Source organism: Eublepharis macularius, chromosome 7 (genome assembly GCF_028583425.1).
Source record: "Eublepharis macularius isolate TG4126 chromosome 7, MPM_Emac_v1.0, whole genome shotgun sequence".
Lineage (NCBI taxonomy): Eukaryota > Metazoa > Chordata > Lepidosauria > Squamata > Eublepharidae > Eublepharis > Eublepharis macularius.
The window spans coordinates 110,947,914-110,973,107 of NC_072796.1; the positions used below are offsets into that span (position 1 = coordinate 110,947,914).

General features: G+C 42.6%; 1 protein-coding gene across 2 annotated transcripts in view; it reads left to right on the plus strand.

Moving 5' to 3' along the window:
* Positions 1–6,521: 6,521 nt before the first annotated feature.
* MATN2 (matrilin 2) overlaps positions 6,522–25,194 on the plus strand; it is a 79,912-nt gene continuing 61,239 nt past the window's right edge. For both annotated transcript variants that reach the window (XM_054985402.1, XM_054985403.1), the window contains exons 1-4: positions 6,522–6,806; positions 16,376–16,543; positions 21,917–22,486; positions 23,073–23,195. In XM_054985402.1, the coding sequence (XP_054841377.1) occupies positions 16,438–16,543; positions 21,917–22,486; positions 23,073–23,195 (799 nt within the window). In that variant the 5' untranslated portion in view covers positions 6,522–6,806; positions 16,376–16,437. The remainder of the gene's footprint in view (positions 6,807–16,375; positions 16,544–21,916; positions 22,487–23,072; positions 23,196–25,194) is intronic.

The window sequence follows — 25,194 nt, forward strand, 5'->3', positions numbered from 1 at the left end:
TTCTGGAGGCGCAAAATTGTCTGTGTTCGTTCCACTTGTAGCCCGATCAACTGATTCTCCACCAGTTTAAGCTCTTTATTCGTAGCCTTCACGAGTGACGCACTTTCCCGAGCAGACTTCTCTGCCCCCCCCGCTGCTTCCTTGATGGTTTTCACTTCGCTCTCAATTAAGCCCACCCTTTGATCTGTTTCATTCAGCTTGTCAACAAAGGGTTTTATAGCTTCACCAACCGCCCTCCGTACAATTTCCTCCAGCGATTCTCCCTTTAAGGCAGCCGAAACTGACTTGCCAAGGGCGGGACTTTGTTTTTTTGTTGCCATTTTAGGGGGGGGGGAACCGCCAACCAGATTCTGAAACTCAGAGAAGGGGAAGAACGAGCCTTCTTAGCTTCAGATCCCACCACTCCTTCGCGTGCGCTTGTAGTAACAGAAGGGATTCGCTTACTTGTAGGCTCTCGCCTAGTTCTGCTCTTTGCCGTTTCTCATGGCCCGGCAGCACTCGAGGCGCCGCGCACGTCCGCCGGCCTCCGTAGGGACAAACGGGCAATTAACCCCCCGCATTGATTCCGGGGGGCTCTTCCCGCAGCGTCCCGGACCCAGCCTCCCTCACTGGGAGTTTTGGGGGCTAATCTTCGCAGATCAGCCGCCCGGACAGGGTGCTCGGCCGCTTCCTCTCGAGCCAGCAAAGAGGAGCGTCCGACATGGCGGAGAAAACGAAACCGAATCCCCCTTTCTTACTGTGTCCTTGGAGATCCAGCAAGCCGCTTATGATCACAGTCCAGGTTGGCAGGAACGGAGGCATTTTTATGACATTTGCTAGAGAAAAACACACACAAATTGAATAGCTTTACGCGAGCTGAGGCTGGATTTCAAGGGGATTAATTATTGTAATACTTTGAATGTCAGGAATCTGTCAGGAGATTATAAATGAGTCGCAGTTTTTTTTCTTTTTCCGTTGCACAGTTACATTTGTTTCAGTGAAATGCCAATATATTAAATTCAGATCACTCACAAGATAATGCCTTCAGCATCTGAGCATTATTATCTGGCAGAGCCTGTGATTGTTCTGCTCGATTGTTATATGTGCCGCATGAACAGGGAGTCATTTGGAAAGCAGATACTGGGAGGCTTTTGGTATCCCAAGAAGGTAAGTAGGCAGTGTTGCGGAGTGGGCAAAGCTGGCATACAGGAGCTCCAAGATAAGCACTCTCTCACACATAGCTCTGTTGCCAAATAAGGTAGACTATTTATATTAGCACATGAATCCATTGCAAACTGTGGTTTAATCAGTGGGAAATTCTTCATACACTTGCAGAACATCCAAAAAATCCAAGCCTACTGTGTGTTACTTTAGGGACCTGACATTTCCTGGGCACATCTTTTAAGGCTGTTGAATGTGTTGTTGTTTAGGTGATATGGAAGGAGAGTGCTACTTTCGGAAGACATGAGTTGTGGGTAGACTTATTTCTAAATGTAAAATGCTCAGAGATCTTAAATCTTCAAAAGTGGAGTAGAAAATAACTCTGAGAAGCTCCGTATCTTCCAATACAACATATATTAAACCTGGTATAATTTGGCTGTATCCAACAGAGCAGGAGGCCATTGCATTTCTAGCAAGAGAAAATCAGCATCACCTCCCGTTCTCGATCCTGTTCAGACTCTTGTGGCATGATTTGATTAGTGATCTTCACATTATCTGCATTCCACAATACAGCGGACCACCGGTTGTCCTGCAGGCAAAGCACTACTGATCTATACCTTGATGTACAGGGTGGTCATGTATGAAAATTCAGTGGTGTCTATTCAGCCTGTAGATATACCAGTTCACAGACCCAGGGCACTTTCATAAATGCCAGAAATATACATTTACTGGGAGATCGTGGGCCAGTCATACACTTTCAGTCTGGCCTCCTTTATGGGGTTGCTGTGAAGATATGATGGAGGGAAAAATGAGGTCAGCTGCTTTGGGTCCTCATTGGGGAGAAAGGTGGGATATAAGTGAAGGAAGCTATATAAGTTTAAATGGGGACCAGCAAGGATTTGCAGGAGAATCTCATTTTTCTACTCCACTATATCCTCTTTCCCTTCCTTAAAGCCCTGATAGATCTGCTCTTTTACTTTGTTGTCTACTTCCCCCACACCAGTCAACCTACCTTTAACTGCCCTGTCTTCAGCTTTCACACCCTCCCTCCCACTGAAACCCTCTGCCCAGGAAAACTATGGCCCAGCTGCACAGCACTGATTATTGGGCGGTCAGTTGAGCGGTCAGGAACCTGCAAGAACTTAGGCAGGGCACCTCACTTTCCTCTGAATCCCCTTTACCACATTATTTCTTTTTGTCCTCCCCCTGGCAGCCCTAGTATCCTCATCTTTCTCTGCTTCCTTCTTTCCTTCTATTAAATATTGAGCTTTGTGCTCAAGTGATGTCAGCCAGGCAGTGACTTCAGCTCATGATAGTAACTTTATTTGCAAAAGAACAACAATGTGGCTCCCGAGGCAGCCAGATATATACACCTCCAACTCCTTCGCATTTCAGTAATTCCCCAATAAGAACACAGACACTAGGATCCTTCATTTGCATGCACTAAACAAAAGGTGACACGTTTACACGACCGCAGTTGGCTCATATCCAGGGGAAACGATTGGTTGCTGATAACCCTAATTCCCAATAGGATTGGCTACCTGAGGAGCCCTGTTTTCCTCAAAGCTAGCCCAATACATAACACCTTCCCACTCTCCAACCAACCTACTTTTGTCTGCCCCATCTTCAGCAGGTGGAAGATATACACTGGGAGATGGATGGGGGGTGTGTGTGCAATCCTGTTAATTCTCTGGGATCTCTCAGCAGCTTTTGATTGCATCAATCAGACCACCTTTTGGGACTGGGAGACACTGCTCTGCAGTGGTCCCAGTCCTACTTCAAGAGTCAGTTTCAGAGTGTGGTGCTGGGGGACTGCAGCTCTGCCCCTCGTTTTTTAATTTTCAGATTTTTCTGTAAACTGGGGGCTCTTCTCAGGTTTGTAGAAAGAAGTGATTTATGTATCTCCAGATGAGACCATGTTGAGAATTAGATACATTCAGGGGTTGTTTTGTAGAAAAAGAGCTGCAGGAACTCATTAGCATAACTCATTAGCATAATGCATTAGCATATGCCATGCCCCTTGCCATCACCGGAAGTGTCATTGGCATAACTGATTTGCATAAGCCACACCCCCTGACCTCACCTATCCTGGCTGTTTGGGACCCAATCCTGGCCATTCAGGGCTGAAATTGGGCCCAAAATGGCAAAAAGGGGCTGAAAATGGCTGAAAAGTGGCCCAAAATGGTCAGAATTGGGCCGCTGCTGAGCGGGAGAGTGATCCAGCACCTGTAAGAGGCCCGATCCTGGCCATTTGGGACCAATCCTGGCTGTTTTGGGCCCAATCCGGGCCATTTGGGGCCCAATCCAGGCCAAAACGGGCCCAAAATGGCCCAAAATCAGGTGGGCGGGGCCACCTGACATGTGACCTCTTTGGAGAACTACCGGAACTGCTTTCCTGCATGTTCCCCCTCAAAATGAGCCCTGGATATATTAATGATGTATAATATTAGAAATGTATTGTTAATATATATAATGTGAAGGATCATGGATTCAATTGAACTGGTGTTGAAATATTATTTTCCCTTTTCTGTGAACAGAAAGTATTGGGGCTAACAACATCATTTGATTAGTTGTGTCTACTTGTTACTTGTTAGTAAACTCTGTTGAAAAATATAGTGCTGGAGATGGTGGTAAGACAATTCTATCTGCAGCTCTTTCTAAATGTGCAAGCTGCCACTAAAAGTTATAAATATGCATGTATGAACTACCCCTATGATTGCACTTTAATCTTTGGGACACACACCCATGCTAGATCTGCTATTTTGAGGAAGCATATGTGAAGAACTGGGTCAAACTGAGGTAACAAAAGATGAAGTTCCAGGACTACAAGGCAAACTGAAAATCAGTAAGGCTCCAGGTCCAGATGGCAAACCCCTGATGATTCTTAAGGAACTCTGAGATGAAACTGCTGATCTCCTAACCAATATATGTATTTTGTCACTAAAACTGGCCTCTGTGCTGGATTACTGGAAAGTGGCAAAGATTGCTCCAGTTTTTAAAAAGGGGTCCATAAGAGATCCAAGAATTACAGGCCAGTAAGCCTTAATAATAGTTCAGTAGAAACTGTTATTAAGGAGACAGCTATTAAACACATTGAGGGACTAATCCTGCTGAGAGAATATCAGCATGGCTTCTGCAAACTGTTCTGCCTCTACAACTTTTTTTGAGTATTTTGGACAGGTTAACAAGGATGTAGATAAGGGTGATCCAATAGACATCATATACTTGGACTTCCAAAAGGCTTATGATAACTTACCTTGCCAAAGATCCTGTGCAAGCTTAGCAGTCATGGGAGAAGAAGATACAGGTTCTCTTATGGATTAAAAATTGGTTAAACAACAGGAAGCTGAAAGTAGGAATAAATGGACAGTTCTTGCAATGGCAAGAAGTAAGCAGTAGGGCCCCCAAAGGATCAATAGTGTTGTGATCAGTGCTATTTAATTTATTCATAAATAATGTGGAATGTAGTGGCCAAGTTTGCAAATGATACCAAATTATTCGCAATGGTGAAAAACAAAGTGACTTGTGAGGAACTACAGAAGGATCTATCTTAATTGGACGAGCAGGCAGTAACATGGCCAATGGCTGAGTTTAGATGACTGTAAAGTGATGGCTCTCATGTACAACCACTGTACGGCCTCATTTGGAAAAAGCATACATTCTGGTCACTCTATTGGATATTGCAAGAGTGGATAAAAGGATATTGTACTTTTTAGTTTAGAAAAACAACTGCTAAGGGGGGCATGATAGAGGTTTATAAAATTGTGTTTGGGGTGGAGAACGTGGACAGAGAGAGTTTTTTCTGCATCTCCCATAATACTAGCACTCAGGGCACCCAATGAAGCTGATGGATAACAGGTACAGAACAGATAGAAGGAAATATTTCTTTACTCAACAAGAAATCAAATTCACCGCCAGTTGCAGTAGTGATGGCGACAAGCATAGATGGCTTTAAAAGGGGATTAAAAAGACAATTGCTAGTCATGGTGAGGAAAGGAAGCCTCCCTATTTACAAGGAGTGAATGTCTGAATAGCAGTGCTGGGAGACAACCTCAGGGAAAGGCCTTGGCCTCTGTGCCCTCTTTGTTGGCCCTTGGCTACCAGTTGGCAGCTGTGGGAAACGGGATGCTGGGCGGGAATGAACCATTTGTCCGATCCAGCCTGGCTCTTCTTATGTTTCCCAGAAAACAGAGGTAAGCGGTTACAACGAATTAATATGCATCCAAGAGAGAACACAGGTTTTCTTTTTCATTTGAATAGCAAATACAAAAAATACAAACATCTGATTTAGATTTTCAAGCAAGATTATGAATGGGAGAACATGATAGATGAAGAGGAGAAAGGGTGGACTTTCTGTGCCTAATTGTCCCAGTTTGCTATGGAGAGTTCAGCCACCTGTAGCCAACAAATGTACAGGAAGAGGCTTCCTGCCCTCCCAGTTCCTCTAGTCAGGAATGGGAAAACTGGATTCCTGGGGCTGCATCAAGCGGTCCTTTGCTATTTTCTTCACACCAGGTTGGATTAGGTGCCACTAGAAATAACTATATATTTCACGCTGGATGCTTGCTAGGTGGAAAGCATGGTCTCACCCACAGTTTATTTATTCAGCCCCTTTCTACCATGCCTGTCTCAAGGTAGTGTAAGAGATGGGGTTCTCTCCTCTGTTGGAGCACTGGCTTTTGTTAATGTCACAAATCTTGTGATGATGTTCCGTTTTCCAATAGATCTCAACTGGAAAAGAAAAAGGGACTGGACCTCCCATCCCAAAAACTGGGTGGCATTTCTGGGCTGGGCTATGCCCCCCCCCACCTGCAGTGGTTTCACTGGGGAGGGGATGGTCCTCCTGGCAGGGGGAAAAAATGGCCATTCCTTTTCCAAGTGGATTGTGAACTTCCCACTTCTGGCAAGGCTTGTAAGGGGCGTGAAAGGGAAAATTGGAGAGACTTTATTTTGGAAACAGGTAAGGCACGGGCGTCCACTTATGGAGAGCTGCCCCTTGCCATTTTGTGCGATGAAACGGCTACAAAGAGCGCGCGGGCGGAGCTTATTGCCCCCCTGTCAAGAAGGATAAGATTGAATTCCACCCCACCCCCTTTCAAAATGCGAGAGTTTTGAACGCAAATTGGAAATTGAGCTCTGTCGGGAGGCGGGTTCTAAACGGATAATCTGTCACCAGCCAAACAGGAAGAGTTATTAAATTCTTTGTATTCCCTCACACGCTTTCCTGGCACGGTCCTCAAAACGCTGCACAACTGCCTTACAAACAAAACCATCATAACATGAAATCACTCACTGAAAAAAAAACCCAAAGGCCGTCGAGCCACGTGCCGCCTCCTGCGCTCCTCTGCCAAAAACCGCGCGCCCGAGCCGCTCTGCTTCGCCCGCCTCCCTGCCACAGAACAGCTCAGCCCGGCTCGCGGGGCGCCCTGCCGGATCTCACCCCCTGCACTGCCACGAGGCTTTGCTTGCCCAGCGCGGCAGGGCTTGGCTCTTCAGCCGCCGCCTCCCTTCCCCACAGCGGAGCGCTCAGCGCCCTCTCTGAGAAGCCTTCTCGTCGAGCGCGGCCAAGAGGCCCCCTCGCCCCGCTCCGCGCTGCCTTTTGCGCCTCGCCTTTTCGGGCTGGAGCGGCTCTACCTCGGAACGAAGGAGAAACGCCTGCGCAGCAGGTAAGAGGCGCCTTTTGGCGCCAACCCGGACCAGCGTCTGTCCCTCCACCGGGCTCGGTCATTTATTGCTTAGCCCTCCACCCCACCCCGGTCTGCCTCCTCCTTTCCTTTCGGAGCGGCCCTGGCGGAGCCGCCCAGCACCGAGCGAGAGACCAATAATTGTCAGACCAAATTAGGCTGCCTGAGTCCAAATTGAAGGTGAAAGGTTTTACTGGCCGGCTAGGAAGCGCGGAGTTCCCCTCACCCTTAGTCTTTCATTTGAACAGAACTCTTCTGGAGGCTTTCCTGGGGTAGCCGCGTTTGACCAACAAACACAGAAAAAGGAGGAGAACTGCAGGATTTGAGTCCAGGGACACCTTCCTGGCCAAAAAGATTTTCATTAAAAAAAAATTATTGGATGGGTTAACAAACATAAACATCATCATCATCATCATTTTCCACCCCATTGCATTTTCCCCATCCTTTCCCCCCTCCCTTATCTAATGACTCCCAACAGTTTTCCATACCCAACTTAACCTAAAGAATATATACTATAAACTCTTAAAATCTATAATAATATGTATAATATATATCTATTTAATACATACTAATCTAGTCTATTTTGTTGTATTAACTATATTAATATAATACTTATCTTAATTAAGAGTATAAAAATATATGTATATAATAGGTACATATACTACCTATTATCTATATTATAAATATATTGCTTCTAATACATCACTAAAATATTATGTAGATTCCCTATTACCTATTCAACCTTATTATTCAATCTTATTTCTTCCCATATGAATACACTGTCTTACTCTTAACTTTATAATACTATAATACTATAACTCTATACTAATCCAATAAAATATAATAAAATATACCCCCTTCTAACCTTAAGTAAAGTTCTACCTCCCCCTTAACAACTATCCAAAGACCACAATTTCCCCTTCATGTCCCACTTTTTCTCCACATATTTCTTGAATTTTTACCAACTTAATGTATATTCCAATACTTCTTGCTCTTTCAATTTCCTCGTTAGTTTGTCCATTTCTGCCATATTCAGAACTTTCAAGATCCAGTCTTCCATAGATGGTATCTCCTGAGTCTTCCACAACTGTGCATAACACATTCTGGCCGCCGTAATCATATGAAATACAATAACTCTATCCATTTTATCAAAGTCTTCTAGGTTCATACATAATAACAATTCCGGGGTTTTAATTACATTCCTTTGTAAAATATCTATACATCACTTTATAAACATTTTCTCGCACCGTGGTACATGCTGAATAATCCACATTGGTATAGTCTCTTCCATATATTTCTTGTATTTGGTCCATACAGCAAACAAGCTTCTTCTTACATAATGATGTAAAAACATAGAGTCGGCTTTTACTTTGTCATACCATAGATATGCATGCCATCCAAATAGTTTATTATATCCTTCCAATGCTAGCAGCTTCAAATGCTTCAATGTCAACCGTTCCTTTATCCAGTCCAAACATATTGCTTCATGATATAATTTAAAGTTTGGTAATTGTAAACCTCCTCTTTCTTTTGCATCATACAGTACCTTCATTTTAACTCTGGGTTTCTTTCCAGCCCAGACAAAGTTTAAAATCCTGGCCAAAAAGATTTTCAGAGTATGAGCTTTCGAGAGTCACAGGTCTCTTCTTCAGATACCAAGCTTTGGGTGCTTTGTCTGGAAAGTTCATACCCAGAAAATCTTGTTGCTCTCGAAGGTGGCACTGGACACAAATCCCGCTGTTCTACTGCAGACCAAACACGGCTACCTACCAAAAAAAAGGAGTATTTGTGGCACTTTAATGATTAAGGGATGTATTATGATGTAAATTTTCTTGGATTAGAGGCAACTTCATCAGATGCATCTTTTGACAGATATTCATGCCAATCTTGTGTAGCTGTAGCTCTTGCCCATGAAATTCTATGCCACAATAAGTCTGTTAGGCTGCAATTCCAAGAAGGCTGTTCTGGGAGTAAGCTCCACTGAATAAAATGGGATTTACTTCTGAGTGGGATTGCACACTAAGGCTATAAGGGTCTTTAATTTCTTGAGGTCCTTTTCTCAATGTCAGGAAATGCAGACTCCATCCTTTGCCACTTGATCTAGTAATATGGAATGATTAATTAGTGCCAGGCCAGCTGAGGCTCAATTGAGGTCTCTTTTCAATGCCAGTCCTGGAATGTATGAAGTAAGAATAGATTATGGAAATGCCCTTGAGCAGAAGCAGACAAAGCTAAAATTCCTGTGTGCAATGTATCAGATCTGTTTCCAAACTAATAATCTAAGATCATGGTTGGGCTTTCTAATACGATCTTGATTGTTTTGCACAGAACTCAAAGGATTGCTGTTGGTAACCAGTGATCTTCAGAGTGGGAATTAGCTTGCAGAGTTCTGTGCATAGCAGTCTTAACCCCCATGCTATTCAACCTCTAGCCTTTAAGAGAAATTATTCATATCTATGGAACTGGATATAATCAATATACAGATTACATGCAGCTCTATATATGACTATTCAAGTCAAAGGGTGATGCAGCAGAAATCTTGACCCCACCTGTGGTCAAATGCATGAAAGCAAACAAATTGAACCTGAACCCAGACAAGATGGGTTGGGAAGGCAGAGATCTTGAAGGACATTGTGCTCCCTAATTTCCATGGGGTTAAGTTGACCCTTGCAGATGCAGTTAATTAATTTATTTACGTCATTTATAGTCCGCCTTTCTCACTGAGACTCAAGGCGGATTACACAGTATGAGGTTAATTCAATCAGTATCAAGTAAGTACATTTCAATACAATACCATAAGGTAAACATATACAAGTTTAAAGACATAGCATTAGCAAGAATCCAAGACATAGTAGAGATACTGAAGCAAAACATAATCAATTCTAGGACTAACATTAGACAGCATGGAGCGATGGTTGTACATAGGAGTACATATTTAAAGCAGCAGATAATATATGAGGCAAAAATGGTGATGAAGTCTGTGATCCCCGACTTGTTAGTGAAGCACCTGAGACCCCATCCCTACAATGCAGCCCTCCCATTTGAGTAAAATGCTTTTTTGAATAGTTTGCTTTTGCATCGTTTATGGAAAGCCAGGAGAGTGGGGGCTCTTCTGACTTCCTCAGGCAGGTCATTCCACAGGATAGGGGCCACCACAGAGAAAGCCCGTGTATGGGCTGCTGCTGACTTCACCTGTGTGCAGCCTGGTACCTGCAGGAGACCCTGTTCAGATGAGCGAAGCGGCCGTGGAGGAACATAGGGAGGGAGGCGGTCCGTAGGTATGCCCGACCAAAGCCATGAAGAACTTCGTATGTAATAACTAATACCTTTAACTGAGCACGGTAACTGATAGGTAGCCAGTGGAGTGACTGTAGGATGGGAGTGATGTTCATGCTCCTGCTCGCTCCTGATAATAATTGAGCTGCAGCATTTTGCACTAATTGGAGCCTCCTAGTTAACTTAGATGGGAGGCCAATGTATAGAGCATTACAATAGTCAAGCTTCGATGTTACCATAGCATGGATCCAAGTGGCCAGGTCAGCTGGTAAGAAGCCATCTTCCAGGCTAGAGTGAGGTTGTAGAAAGCCTTTTTTGCTGCTGCCTTAACTTGTTTTTCTAGTAATAACGCTGGTTCCAGTATAACCCCTAGGCTTTTAACTGAGTCTGCAAGGGTCAGACAAACTCCATTGGGAGTGGAGAGTACAATGTCCTTCAAGATCTCTGCTTTCCCAACAAGCATCACTTCAGTCTTGTCTGAGTTCAATTTCAATTTGTTGCTTTTCAACCATTGCACCACGGCTCTCAGGCAGCGATCTAAGATTTCCACTGCATCCTGCGGGGACCTGGATAGGGAGATAAAGAGTTGGGTGTCATCTGCATATTGATGACATCCAACTCCATATCTGTGAATGAGTTCTCCTAAAGGCTTTATGTAGAGGTTGAATAACATGGGAGATAAGATTGCGCCCTGCGGAACCCCACAAGATAGTTCCCATTCTGGAGATAGCTGATCTCCAACAGCAACCCTTTGAGTCCATTCCATGAGAAACAATCCTAAGGATTATAACAACAACAACATTTAATTTATATATTGCCCTTCAAGATAACTTAACACCCACTCAGAGTGGTTTACAAAGTGTGTTATTACTATCCTCACAACAACCACCCTGTGAGGTGGGTGGGGCTGAGAGAGCTCCAAAGAGCTGTGACTGACCCAAGGTCACCCAGCTGGCTTCCAGGGGAAGAGTGGGGAATCAAACCCAGTTCTCCAGATTAGAGTCCCATCACTCTTAGCCACTGCACCAAACTGGCTGGATTATACTGAATCCAGCACTGCTGCTAGAAAAGCAAGTTAATGCAGCTGCAAAAAAATGCCTCTTCCAAACTCATGCTAGTCCAGAAGATGGCTCCCTACTAGAGGTGGGCACAGACTGGAAAAAGGACTAAAATTTCACATGGACCAGCCTGATTCAGTGTTCGTGAACCAGAGGGTTGTGGGACAACATTTGGGCCGGTCTGTTGATCCGTGCCTTTAAAGCGCCCACTTCCCTGCCTGCCAGCTGAAGCAAGGTGCGGGGTTTAAAGCACCCATTATCATTCCCCTCGCTTGCAAGTGGCGCGGAAACAGGTGCTCCCCATGGGCCTGGCTTCAGCTGATGGGTGAGGGAGCTTCCTCCCTCCTGGCCAGCTGAAGCAAGTCATGCTGGGTTGCAAAGTGCCCCATTCTTCACGGCTTGCAAGCCGTTTGGAAAGGGGTGCTTTAACATTTAAACCCCCTTGGCTTGCTCCAGCTGACCCACGGGGACTCCCTACTTGACATGACTGATCAGGCCACCTAGATCCATGCCATTGAAATTTTAATACTGTAATACACTCTACATAGGTTTCCCATCTAAGTCAACTTGGAGAATCCAGTTGTTGCAGAATACCACAGCTTGATTATTATCATGAGCTAAGCAGAGCATTCATATTGTGCCTGTTCTGCCGTCACTGTATTGACTACCTATCAGTTACTGGACTCAGTTAAAGATTCTGGCTATCACACGTAAAGCCCTTCATGGCCCTGATCCCTCGTATCTGCAGGACTGCCTTTCTCCCTATGCTTCACCACAGAAGCTTCACTCATCTGAACAGGCCATTCTCCAGGTGCCACCCTGCTAATGGGCAAAAGCAATCAAATACACTCTGTGGTGGTCCCCACTTTAGGGAAAGACCTGCGTGAAGAGGTCAGGAAGACTCCCACTCTAATAGCTTTCTGCAAACTGTGCAGAATCAAATTATTCAGGAGGGCTTTCTTACACAGCTGATAGGGCTGTGCTGTAGGAAAATGGAGCACTGATGACTGTAGACTATGCTGCTGTGTACTGTCTGTTGCTTTAAGTATGCTCCTTTGGATAGTTCTCTGCTGTTTTATGTTCCGTTTAATCATTATTTTTGGGGGGGGTTGTTTTTTCTTTAGCTCTGTATTGGACTTCTGCTTGTTATCAAATTTCCACTATCCTTACGTTATTATATTGTTTATTGAATGTCCCAGCCAATGTTTGTGTTGACTTACACTATGTAATAGAGTTGCCAGTCCCCTCGTGGGGCAGGCGATCCCCTGCTCCCACCCTCCAGCCCCCGCCCCTGCTTACCTGGCTGGGGGGGAATGTGCCTCCTGGGGCATGCTCTCAGGCGGTGCAGCGTGTTCGTGGGTTATGTGGAATGCTCCTGATTGGCGTGGCACACTCCTGTGCACTGCAGCAGCCTAATTTGGGCTGGATTCAGCCCAATTTGGGACACATTCAGCCTGAATTGGGCCAGATTTGGCCTGAATGGGGCTGCTGCGAGCACTCCGCAGTGGCTGAGTAGGGCCCGATTTGAGCCAAATCAGGCTGCTGCAGAGTGCAGCAGTGCTCCCGTGCTCTGCAGTGGCTGGATTTGGGCCAATTTGGGCCTGAATTGCTCCATTTGGACCACTGTGGAGCATGGGAATGCTCCTGTGCTCATAGTGGCCTGATTTGGGCTGATTCTGGCCTGAATCAGGCCTGATTTGGACCCCTGTAGAGCACAGGAGCGCTCCCAGGATGGCACATTATCTGTGCGATGATGTCACTTCCCGGAAGTGATATCATCACGCAGCCCGGGGAAAGGTGAAGGTAGGTGCCGGGTCTCCGACTTCCTGCCTGGGAGGTCGGGAGACCTGGATACCCTTCTATGTAATCTGCCTTGAGACTCAGTGAGAAAGTCAGACTATAAATAATGTTAATAAATTAATCACCCATGCAATTTGCCAGTTTTATGTGACCAGAACCCAACAGAAATATCCAATAAATGTGATTTTGCATTCTGCATGTAATGTTTTCCTATTGGGGCATTTATGGTATGATTTTTATATATGAGAAACTTTATATATGAGCTCCAACATTGGTGGCCTATAGCTAACACAATAAAGAAATGTCTGTGTTCCAGACATTCAGAAATGAAATTTATTCTATCAGATTAAAAATTCAAGGCTTTTTTGAGTGATATAAAAGAACTGCCAACTGCAGAGTCCCCTCAAGGAAATCAGATAAAAGTTGTCCTGAAATAATATGCTTGATGAAAAGGTCTTTTGTTCAGAGAGTAGTTGAATAATACTAGATCACAAAGAAGTTGATGTTGTCATTACAAAAATCTTCCTGGGTAAAGCCAGCTTCCCCACATCCAGTGGAAATTATGCAGAGTTGACCAAACTATGAGCTTTCTGTTCAAAGACTGCAATAGACCTTTTATGGTTCCCTTGGTATTCTGGTAAGTGTTGACCACAGAGATATACCAGTGGCTTCAGATGTGATTTAAGATTCATACAAAATTTACTGCTTCTAAATGTAGGTTGCATGTTGGTGAACAACACTGCCATTTTTGTCTGTGGTGCATGAGAATCGTTGCATGCTATTATATTTTAGTACGAAAAACAGTGAACCCATAACTTGGTGGTTCCAAATGTCTTTACTCAAAGTAAGGCTCTTCATGTTCAGTAGCGACAAGTGATTTAGATGTCTCAAGCAACTGCTTTGGCGAAGGAGAAAATCTTATTTTACCCACATTCACATTGCAAAACTGAGGAACAAAGCAGCACTAGCCTGAGCCCTGGATGCTGGCTTTTCTCCAACATCACGGTAAATAGTCTGTATCCTGTGCTGTCTTGGTGAAGGAAAGATACTTTCAAATAGATCCAACTTCAAGAAGTTGAAAGCTTAGCATCTGCGTCGGAGTCCACAGCAACCCTGCCAGCACCCAACCATCATTGACTAGCATGCCAGTGACACCTCCGTGTCAGCCATACATGGAGGCAGCCAAACAATGCATGGACATGCAGGCCTTCCTCCTCACGGTTGTCTTGCCCTCACTGCATCCACAGAATGCAACAAAGAAAGGAAACATGGCACCATCTCCAGTAAGGGCATATGTCATAGGATCCCTGTCTCTACCCCCCCCCCTTAGAACTCTGCAGATGGGACTACAAATCCTCTCTTGCAAAATGAATTCCCCCTTGAAAAGCTAACTCATCAAATCAAGATATATCTATATATATAAAGAGAAGTGTCCTGCCTGACTCATCAACGCCCAGCCAAAACCCCTGGACCTAGAAACCTGAAATTTGGGAAGAACGTTCCTTTTGTGATGTAGAGGCTCACTAAGAAGGGATTTTAAGAAACTTTCCCCCTAAGGCAGGGGTGGGCAAATTGCGGCCCGCGGGCCACATGCGGCCCGCTACAGAGTTTTTTGTGGCCCGCCAAGACAGTAGAAAAGTGTGATAGGGTACATTTGTCTCATTAAACTGATTCTAAAATTAAAAGTGCTTGCAGCTATAGATGATATGAAATTAGCACAATAAATAAATTGAATAAAACTACCACTATTTTATTTAATTTATATTTATTGATTTTTATGATACAATTTATACCTTTTCTGAAATGCAAAGTTAATTAATGAATGCAATCGTTTTAAAAGGTGCGGCCCTCCGCTAACCTCCGCTCCCACAAAGTGGCCCCCAAGCCAAAACAATTGCCCACCCCTGCCCTAAGGAGGTAAAAAGGGGTAAAATGTGTTTTCCCATAGGTTTACAGCTCCCCTGTGTGGCTGGCAGGCTTCTCCCCTGCCAACTGCTAACTCAGCCACTCTTCCCTGATTGGGCTAGCTTTCAGGGTCATTTGCATATGGGGCCAACATTCTAAACAGTTGCTAAGGGAGTCATTGAATGTGTCCTGAGGGAAAAACACCTCATAGTCTTCCCCTAAAAGTTCGCTAGGGTTGCCAACCTCCAGGTGGTGGCTGGAGATTTCCCAGAATTACAACTTATCTCAAGGTGACATAGATCAGTTCCCCTGGAGAAAATGGCTGCTTTAGAGAATGGGATTTATGGTATTATACCATTCTGAGGCCCCTCCCCAAACCCCACTCTATCCAGGCTCCACTCCCAAAATCTCTAGGAATTTCCCATCTTGGACCTGGCAACCCTACTGTGATGCCTGCCTGCTTGCACCCCTCTCTCTCTGATGGTTCAGTTGTGGAACTTTTGTGTTCTGAGGTAAAAATCGGGTCAAGAAACTGCAGACAGTTGAAGAAAGACAGTATAAGACTCCCAAGTCCTGAATAGGGATTTTATATAAAAGTCAGTATGGCAACTGAGTTTTTAAATGTTCATGGGGAGATGGGGCTGCAAGAGGTGTGAGGTGGAGTTGGACTGAGGGAGGGGTGGTGTGGTGGGCACTTCGACAGGTTCGTGTGAGAGGTTCACATTGAAATGGCCCCTAGAAAGGCTGAGTTTTTAAATGTTCATGGGGAGATGGTACACAACCTTTCTAGGGGCCATTTCAGTGTGACTTGTTAGACTTTATTTGACACTTCTTGGTTCTGAGGAGTATTCTTGCACTTTATATGATTAATATATCTTGATCTGATTTATTGTTTCTTCGCTTCACCCTACTCTTGTGTTTTTGCACCTTTATGTTTTGTATTTGGAGTGGGTACCTCTTTTTTAGTGGACCTCTCATTCTAGCAACACTCCTATGTATTTGAAAGCTGGATTGACAGACCTCAGAATCAGAGGCTGATCTGTCAAAGGATTAAAGAAATTATTAAAGAAATGTTAGTCAATCATTCAAGTTTCGGTCAACTGATTAATGGATTGATTCTATCTGCATAAACTTGCCTATGAGAAATTATAGAGCTAAACTAAATAGCTTCGTTTTTGAATGATGCAGTTTTTTCTAAGTTTGGTTTTTTCTAAGATGCAGTTTTTATAAGAGTTTTTATTAAAATAATGATTAAAATGTAAAATCTGTTATCTGATTAATCAATTGCACTTTTTTCGTCAATCAAAATCTACAGTGCAATCATAAGCATGTGTACTTAGAAGGAAATTCCATTGAGTCCAATGGGACTTACTCTATTGTAAGTGTACTTAGGATTGCAGTCTTAATCAGTTAATTGATTACAAAGAAGCCACATGAAGAGAAAGATGCATGCCACAATCTTGGTATTGGTTGACTAATCCTAACATTCTTTTCATTTTTTTAATATCATAGTGTTCTGCCCTGATTATCTGTCTTGCTCCACAATATCTTCTTCCTGAAAGAAAAAGGAAAAAATGATCTTATGCTTCTTTTTGTTGGCTGGACTTATGCCTGCCTCAGCCATAGAAAAACACCTTCCGAGAACACTTTTAAGTCAAAGAAATGATGCTGCTTTATTTGGTGAGTTGCTATACAGGCACGCCAGCCATAACAGTTGTACACATCTCAACACTTCAAAATGTTTGCAGGATGACACAGCTTCTTTTGAGGAGGGGTGATTTGTGTGAAAGGACTAGAACTAGGAATAAGGTTTGGAAGAAGAGGGCTGTGGCATTGAATATAAATCAACTGATAAAAGGAGATACAGCAAGGATTATATGAGATGTTAGGTTAGAACAGGAAAAACTGGTTGTGGAGGGATACTAGTAGTGGTAGAGGAAAGGGCATTTAACTGGTTTTCTTTCTACTTTTCCCCCCACTTCAAAACTCTCTCTTACACTGAAACAGTATTTCCATCCATGTGGTTTTTAATGCATATGAATTTGGCCTTGTGATGGAAAACATTACCTGGAAAGGTGATTAAGAATGTGCACAGAATTGTTTTGTTCTTCTATTTTGCTTAGAATAGTGATTCACCCAAGGGGCCCTCTCTGTCAAAATTTAGATAGATGGGAGAAAAGGTCCCTGTTTTAAAGGCAATTAAAATTCTCACTTGCAGAACAAGCAGAGGGATACATGACAACCTTGATTTGTAAGTTTGTCTTCCTTTTCAAGACCCTCAAGCAGTGAGTGAGGGTCTATTTTTCAATATAAATAAAGTGTGCAGGTGTGAGAATCTAATCTAGTCCCTTCAATTTCATTGCATTCTGGTGATTGGAGAAGTCAGGTGGAGTTGGACAAAAATGCTGAAATTAGAACCAGGTTGCAAAAGAATGCTGTAAGTGAAGGGTCTCCAAACTTTTTGAGCCTGCACACACCGTTGACCTTTTGAGAAAGAGTCATGGGTACCACCAGAAATTGGTTGCCACAAGAAGTGGAGCTAAGCACAAAATGTAAAGAGTTAGGCTATACTTAAAACTCTGACTGGTGGCAGCTCTTCATTAGCCTTATATATAACTGTGTCTGTGTATATGTTACATACATATATTTATTCATGTGCTGGAGAAGAGAGAAAGTGTTCTTCTTCTGGCCATCTCCTTGACCCTTCGGATTCAGGGTTCAAGCCTGTGACCTCCCAAACCTAAAGGCAGCTATCCATAACGAGGGCCTCTCAAGTACCACTTCAGACTGCAAGACCAGTGTTGACAAGGGTTGGTTGGGACTCACAGCCTCCACTCACAATCATGCTCTCACCTCTCTTTGCCTCATTTTATTCGCTCTTTTTATTTCACTTCTACACATCTTGCTCATTGGAAGCAACCTGGGTGCATCCCCGTGACCCCAATCTGCAAAGCAACCACCAAACTGAAAGCTGCAGGATGAATGTGAGCTCCCAGGGATGGAGACTGGGGGTTGGGGGCAGAGGGGAGAAGGGCTTCTACTGCAGGCCTGCTGTGGTATCCAGGACTGGGCCCCATGGCAGGGTCAAAGATGGAGGGGGAAGGTAATTGTCAGTGAAGGCAACAGCTTACTTGCCATCCTACAGAAACTTGGGTTGCAGCTACCACCCAGAAGAGATCTGGCAATGGCTGTTTCAAAGCAGGAACCATATGTCAAGCAGAAGCCCTGCTGGGCAATGGCCCAGCCTACTTTCTAAGCCCCTTGGCAAGCACCAGGCAAAGAGTAGGTGGGCACCATAGTGTCCATGAAAACACTATGTAAAAAGTAGACAATGCTTTTCAGTGGAAACATCTGCAAACTTTTCTGGTAGGAAGACCTACTATCAATTAGATTATCTGCTGAGTAACTCTTCTCTTGCTACCCTCTGGTTAATGCGACTGTGGAAAGCAAACTGCATATGCCCCTGAAGTTACAAGGGACTCTATAAAGTTTTCTGGAAATAACCAATTATCATAATTTTTAGCAATACAGTATATTAACTATATTAAAGAAAAGATAGGCTTTCTTTGAGTTTTCAGTAATTAATATCCAAGTGCACATCCCTAGAAGTAATCCGTGTAATTGTGAAAGGAATTAAACACACACACGTGCTGCTTCTCCATTCTTGACTCCTCTCCAGAACTGGGTTTTTCTCTTTAGAAAGGGCTGTCCAAATAAGATTGTATGTATTTGCATGTAAAATCTAGTTGGCCCTTATAATGCAACATATGTGTCAGGAAAGTTCTGTTAACTATAATCTCTTGAATTATGTAATGCTGACTATGAGATTAATGTTTGATGGGTGTAATAGTACCCTGGAATTAACTAGTACAATAAATCTACTCTGCTAAAAGTTCAACCAGATGATCTAATGCACAATTTTCTATTTCCATTGCTTATAAATGTAAAGCAAGATCTTAATAATAAGCACTAGCTTCCCAGTAGAGCTTTGGGCTCTGAATTACAAAAAAATTATATGGTTTACAACTGCTATTATAATACTTGAAATGTCTTTGTGAACACTGAGAAAATTGTGAATAAATACACCCAATTCCATCATTTAATTTTGAATCTGTTAGTGAAAAATAGGACATTATAGGGGATAAGCTGACAGTGCAAGGCTATGCACAGTTACTGTGCCCTAAGCCCATAGATTTCTGGGATTTTTTTTATCCGGTGTGCTTTTTTTGCTTACAGAAGGCAAACTATAACTGGAAACTGACTAGACTTTAGGAACATTGTTTACTACTGTACAGGTGAAAATGTCCTAAAGCGTAGAAAGTTCTAGACCCACTTTTATTTTATTTACTTCATTTACAGTCAGAATATTTTTCAGTCAGAAAATCTGACTGATCCAAGATCATCCAGCAAACTTCCATAGGAGTGTGGGAATTTGAACCTGGTTCTCCCAGATCCTAGTCTGACACTCTTACCACTACACCACACTGGTTCCTTCCATGGATTCAGCAAAAAAACAACAACAACCCACAAATGGAATAGGAAAATAAACCCCAAGGGTATTTCCAGGCTTTGAAATCGTATGGATTGTGCCTCCATGCAACTGGGTGTGCATCTGGAAGGGGTGGTTCACACTGTAGGCTCCTTTTACGACATGCTGTTTCAGCACTTCCTCTGACTTAATTAGGAGCACCAAGGGCATATAGGCTTTAGCAAGACCTGACCCCATAAACAGAAGATGACTGTCAGGTGGCAGGTAGACTGGGGCAAGGAGTTGCAAAGTCTGTGACAGGGTCTTGGTTTGTTCAAGTGGGCAAAAAGGTGTGACACGGAAGACCAACACAAGCTGAAGAGACAAGTAGGGAGGCCCAGCAGGCAAGGGCAGATGTAGTATGCCATGTGTCAAGGAACTGAATAGCTTCCCTTAGGAAAGTGTTGCTCATATTGAAAAATAGCAGTATGTCTTGCAGCTAATGGAGGAGGAAGAAGGTGATTGGTTCCCCATGGTTACCTGACTCGAAGGTATCTCTCTAGAGGTTTCTGCTAATTGGTCTGAGGCTGCTTCAAAACTCAATTTGAGTGTAGCCTATACATATTTTAAATCATACATAAATAAGTGCTTACAGTCTGGCTAGCTGTCTTGTGTAACGAGTAAGGAATCAGTACATGGATCTCCCAGTAAAAGTATTGTGACACACAGCTGGGCTGTGGCTCAGTATTTACTTTGCATTCAGGAAGTCCTAGGTCCAATCCCTGACATTTCCAGTTTAATAAAAAAAGTTTGGGTAGTAGGTAATATCTGAGACTTTGGAGAGATGCTACCAGTCAGATTAGTCAATATAGACCTTGATAGACAAATTGTTTGACTCAGTATAAGGCAGTATCAGTAGTGGAAGGATTTTCTGCAGATAATGGCAGTGACACTTCAGCTAACCCTGGTTAGTACTGTGCGGAAGGCAATGATAAACCACTTCTGATAATCTCTTATCTCAATGAGACAACCAGAGGTTGTTAATGTAATATGGCATGTGCCAAGGAACTGAATAGCTTCTCTTAGGAAAGTGTTGCTCATATTGAAAAATAGTCATAAGTTTGCCATAAGTTGGAAACAACTTGACGGCATGTAACATACACAGTATAAGGCAGCTTCATGTGTTCACATGACAGTATCTATGGAGAACATAGTTATTATTTATTTCATTATTTATTTCATTTATATTCCTTTCCCTCCAATGTGGACTGAAAGTGGCTCACAACATTCTCCTCTTTTCCATTTTATCCTCAGGTTAGGTTGAGAGGGAGTGACTGGACTGGCCCAAGATCACTCAGCAAGGTTCCGTGGCAGAGTGGAAATTTGGACCTGGGTCTCCCAGATTCTAGTCCAGCACTCTTAAGCAGTACGCCGTGGTGGCTCTATATGTCAAATATATTGACATTCTTGTACCAAAAAAATGAAATGCAATTTTTAATTCAGATCATAAGAATCTTACAAGTTTTTCCCCCCTAGCCACATCTCAACATTAGAGAATCCCAGCTTTACAGCATGGCTTGAGGGGAAAAAACAGCAAAGGGGACCAAGGTTCTCAGGTTCAAGGGGCAGAATTCCTAGTTTGGACTCATCTCCACTGGTGACCAGGCTAAGTTTAGCCCTTTTCTTTCTGATGTCATTTCTGTAAATATTGCTCACATTTTATATATGATTATTCTAGTATGATCATTAGTGTTTTATTCTGGTCCAGAAATAAAAAAGAAGTAATTAGCTATAGAAATGAGATGATTATATGGAAAATGGATAAATATGCCAGCATTTCTGCATCCCATTAGGAATGGAATTCCATTTCTGCTTATTTTTGGCACATGTTCCGCAACCTCTAATTTTGAAAAACTAAGCAACCTTTCTGAAATTCCGTGTCTGTGAAGAAAGCTAGACTGTAGTCTTGAAGTCAACAAAACCATACAATTACCTCATAGTCTGCAAATAGCCTCAGTGTCCCATACCCACAAACCTTTCTGATTGCTGACCTAAGGTCTGTAACAAACCAAATAGAAATAGGGGCATTTCCTGCCCCTCAGTTACTTGCCCAAACACGTGGTTTGTATCTTTCAGCAATTCACTTCAGAATGCTATAAGAGATCAAGTAAATTATTTAACTTCCTTTGACTTTGCAATGCCCCAAACCATATATGAGATAGTATTGGCTTCAATAACCTTGTAATAAGCAGTCTAAGGATAAGAGCCTCTAACATTAAATATCTACTACGAATTGCAGCGTAGCCTAATTTCCTATAAGAGCTGTAATATTAAGGCTGGATTCAAAGTAATGCATGTGGAGAAAAGTTTGTGGCATGGGACTTTCCGGTCTCATCCCTCCTCTGCAGCCCACTGAGCCCCACAAAATGCTGCATTTGGAGGATTGGAGACCTCACAAATAGAGTATTTTTTGTTTCCTAGTCATTCCAAACTGTTGTACTCAACCAATCTATTTTTATGTGGGGAATGGTTTCTCTTATACAGCTAGTTGCCTTTATCTTGTTTTTGTTTCCCTCACCCTATAGAAAATTCCTGCAGTAACAAACAATTAGACCTCGTGTTCGTCATTGACAGCTCTCGTAGTGTTCGCCCTTATGACTTTGAGAAAGTTAAAGAGTTCATCTTAACCATCTTGCAGTTTTTGGACATCGGTCCAGATGTCACCAGAGTGGGTCTCATTCAATACGGCAGCACAGTTAAACATGAATTTTCCTTGAAGACCTTCAGGAAGAGACAAGAAGTGGAGAGAGCAGTAAAAAGAATGATGCACTTGGCTACTGGTACCATGACAGGATTAGCCATTCAATATGCGATGAATATTGCGTTTTCAGAATCTGAAGGGGCCCGGCCACTCAACCAGAATGTGCCCAGAATTATCATGATAGTGACCGATGGAAGACCTCAAGATCCTGTGGCAGAGGTTGCAGCAAAAGCCCGGAACTCGGGAATCCTTGTTTTTGCTATTGGTGTGGGTAGGGTAGATATGAACACACTGAAGTCTATTGGAAGTGAACCTTATGAGGAGCACGTCTTTTTGGTTGCAAATTTCAGCCAGATTGAAACCCTGACGTCTGTGTTCCAGACAAAACTTTGTGGTAAGATACTTTTGTTTTACAAGCTTTATTGAAAATATTTTGTATTTTAAACAGGGACTATATATACATAAGCAAGGTTTTGAAAGAAAAAAAACAGATCAACTCTATATTCATATATACAAATAAAAGATAACTTGGGTTGAATCCCATGATCGTTTCCACGTGTGCCAGGAGAGAGAAGGATTTTCACTGATTCTTTCCTCCTGCAGCAGACCTCCAGCACCCTTCACCCTGCTGTTCCTTGGGGTTGTCTGTCTCCCGGGAGCGTTATCTGGGAAGGGGGCATTTGGGGCTGAAATCCTTCAGTCAGCTGAGATTTTTGGTAGGATTCAAGCATTGTAATAATCTTGAGAACGTTTCTTTGTCTAATTGTACTGTTGTATGCTCCTTATTTACTTTGATCTCTCTCTCTCTTAAAAAAAGAACTTGTTGGTATATGCTTTATGACTTTAACATTTATTTGTCTGCTGAAAAAGTATTTTGGACAGTCCTATCATCTAGCTGCTTGCCTTTAGCAGAGATAAAAAATTTGTTTAATTATGCAATTGCTACTTAATATTTACTACTTAATTTTTTTTTCTTTCAGTCCAACACATGTGCAGCATAGCTAAGCACGGCTGTGACCATTTCTGCATCAACACACCTGGCGCTTACATATGTAAATGTAAACAGGGATATATTCTAAATTCGGACCAGAGGACTTGTGGCAGTGAGTATTCTACTTTATCTTATTTATGTCTTACACATTCATAAATATATTCTTTTGAATTGTATAAAATGTAAGGTTACCGTGGTCTCAGCTGTGAGAGGGCATTTGATATGAATGTATTCAGTGTCTCTTTCTACGAAATATTTCATATCTCATCTGATACTGAGCTGTAAAGTAAAATGCCTGCATGGATATTTTATTAGTGCATTGACTGACACCTAAAAGTCTGGAGAAGAGCATCTCAGGACAGAAGTCTATGTTATAAGAAAAATAGGGATACCACTCAAAATGGCTGCTCTGTGCTGATTCTCCCCACTGTCTGTAATGTGTAGGGCAGCTTGCATCATGATGTGTTTCTCTGTTCCACATCATTGTCTGCCACTGGCCAGAGCAGGAAAACAATTTTATTTATTTATTTATGTCATTTATAGTCCACCTTTCCCACTGAGACTCAAGGCAGATTACACAGTATGAGGTTAATACAATCAGTATCGAGTACGTACATTTCAATACAATACCATAAAGTAAACATATACAAGTTTAACGACATAGCGTTAGCAAGGATCCAAGACATAGTAGAGAAGATACTGAAGCAAAACATAATCAATTCTAGGACTAACATTAGACAGCATGGAACGATGGTTGTACATAGGAGTACATATTTAAAGCAGCAGATAATATATGAGGCAAAAATGGTGATGAAGTCTATGATCCCCAACTTGTTAGTGAAGCACCTGAGACCCCACCCCTACAATGCAGCCCTCCCATTTGAGGAAAAAAGCCTTTTTGAATAGTTCGGTTTTGCATCATTTACGGAAAGCCAGGAGAGTGGGGGCTCTTCTGACATGAGGTAATCTGGACTACACTTTGCATAGGGAAAGGAGAATTTAACATTTTGACCTGGAAACTACTGGCATTTTTGTTGGCAGCCCCCTTAATTTTTAGACTGTCTAGTTCTGCCCACAGAAACACAAACTCTGCTAAAGTAGTTGATGTCCCATACCTTTCCCTATCATACCTCTAACCCCTCTCCCACTAAACTTTCTTTTTTACATTTTGCGTTTCTAGGGGATTGGGGGATTTTCACTCTTTGACAATTCTTTTCCATTCCAAACCTGTGCACGATATTTTCTGTCATTTTTATTGCTAGCTGTTTTCTAGCGTATGATATAAAAGTACATTTGCAATCTTAAACTGGAGTTTCTCGTTTATTTTTGACACCCTGCAGAGTGACAAACAAGTAATCAGCAGGTGTATGTCAACTAGATCCATGTGTCAGTTTGGCACTTAACATTTTAGAAAACTTATTACTGAGCTTGTAGCAAAAACCATCAGAGCAGAATCATCTTGCTCTTCTCTTTGCACCAGTTATACTCAAAATATGCAGTGTGAAAACTCGCGTTGTAGAACATTAACATATGGCCTTTCTGCCTATTTACCTGTCTACATACATAGATAATATTACAATCATAATAATGATTTTTATAGCAGCTTGTGCTAATTAGGAAACCAGGAAAAAACAAGCTATCCAATGATAAGACAGGGTTTGTAAATTCTCAGGGGATGTCTCCCTCCCTCATATAGAAAAATATGATTTTGTAAATTAACCAAAAGAAAAAAGAATAAAATTATCTGGGAAAATAGAACCTCCATGTTAGGTTGGGAAAATGGGACAGGTGGAATACTTAAGATTCTACTTCACCTGTGCTGTAATCCTGATCCAAAGCTGGGATACTGTACATGTGCTACTTAAAAGAAATGTTCTTTGGGAACTCATTGTGTAGAACTCCCACTCTCATACCTGTTTTGGCCCTAACAGTAATATAGGTTCCTTCTGACAATCCAAATGACCGCGAAACCAGGCAGTTAGTGTATGAACAAAATATTTTTAGATATTTGGAAGGGGTTCCCCAGAAGGCAATACATTGTAAATTAAGCCCCAAACAAGGGTCTGATGGGGGCTGAGCATGCTTCAGGAGTCATGGAGAGCAGAGTGCAA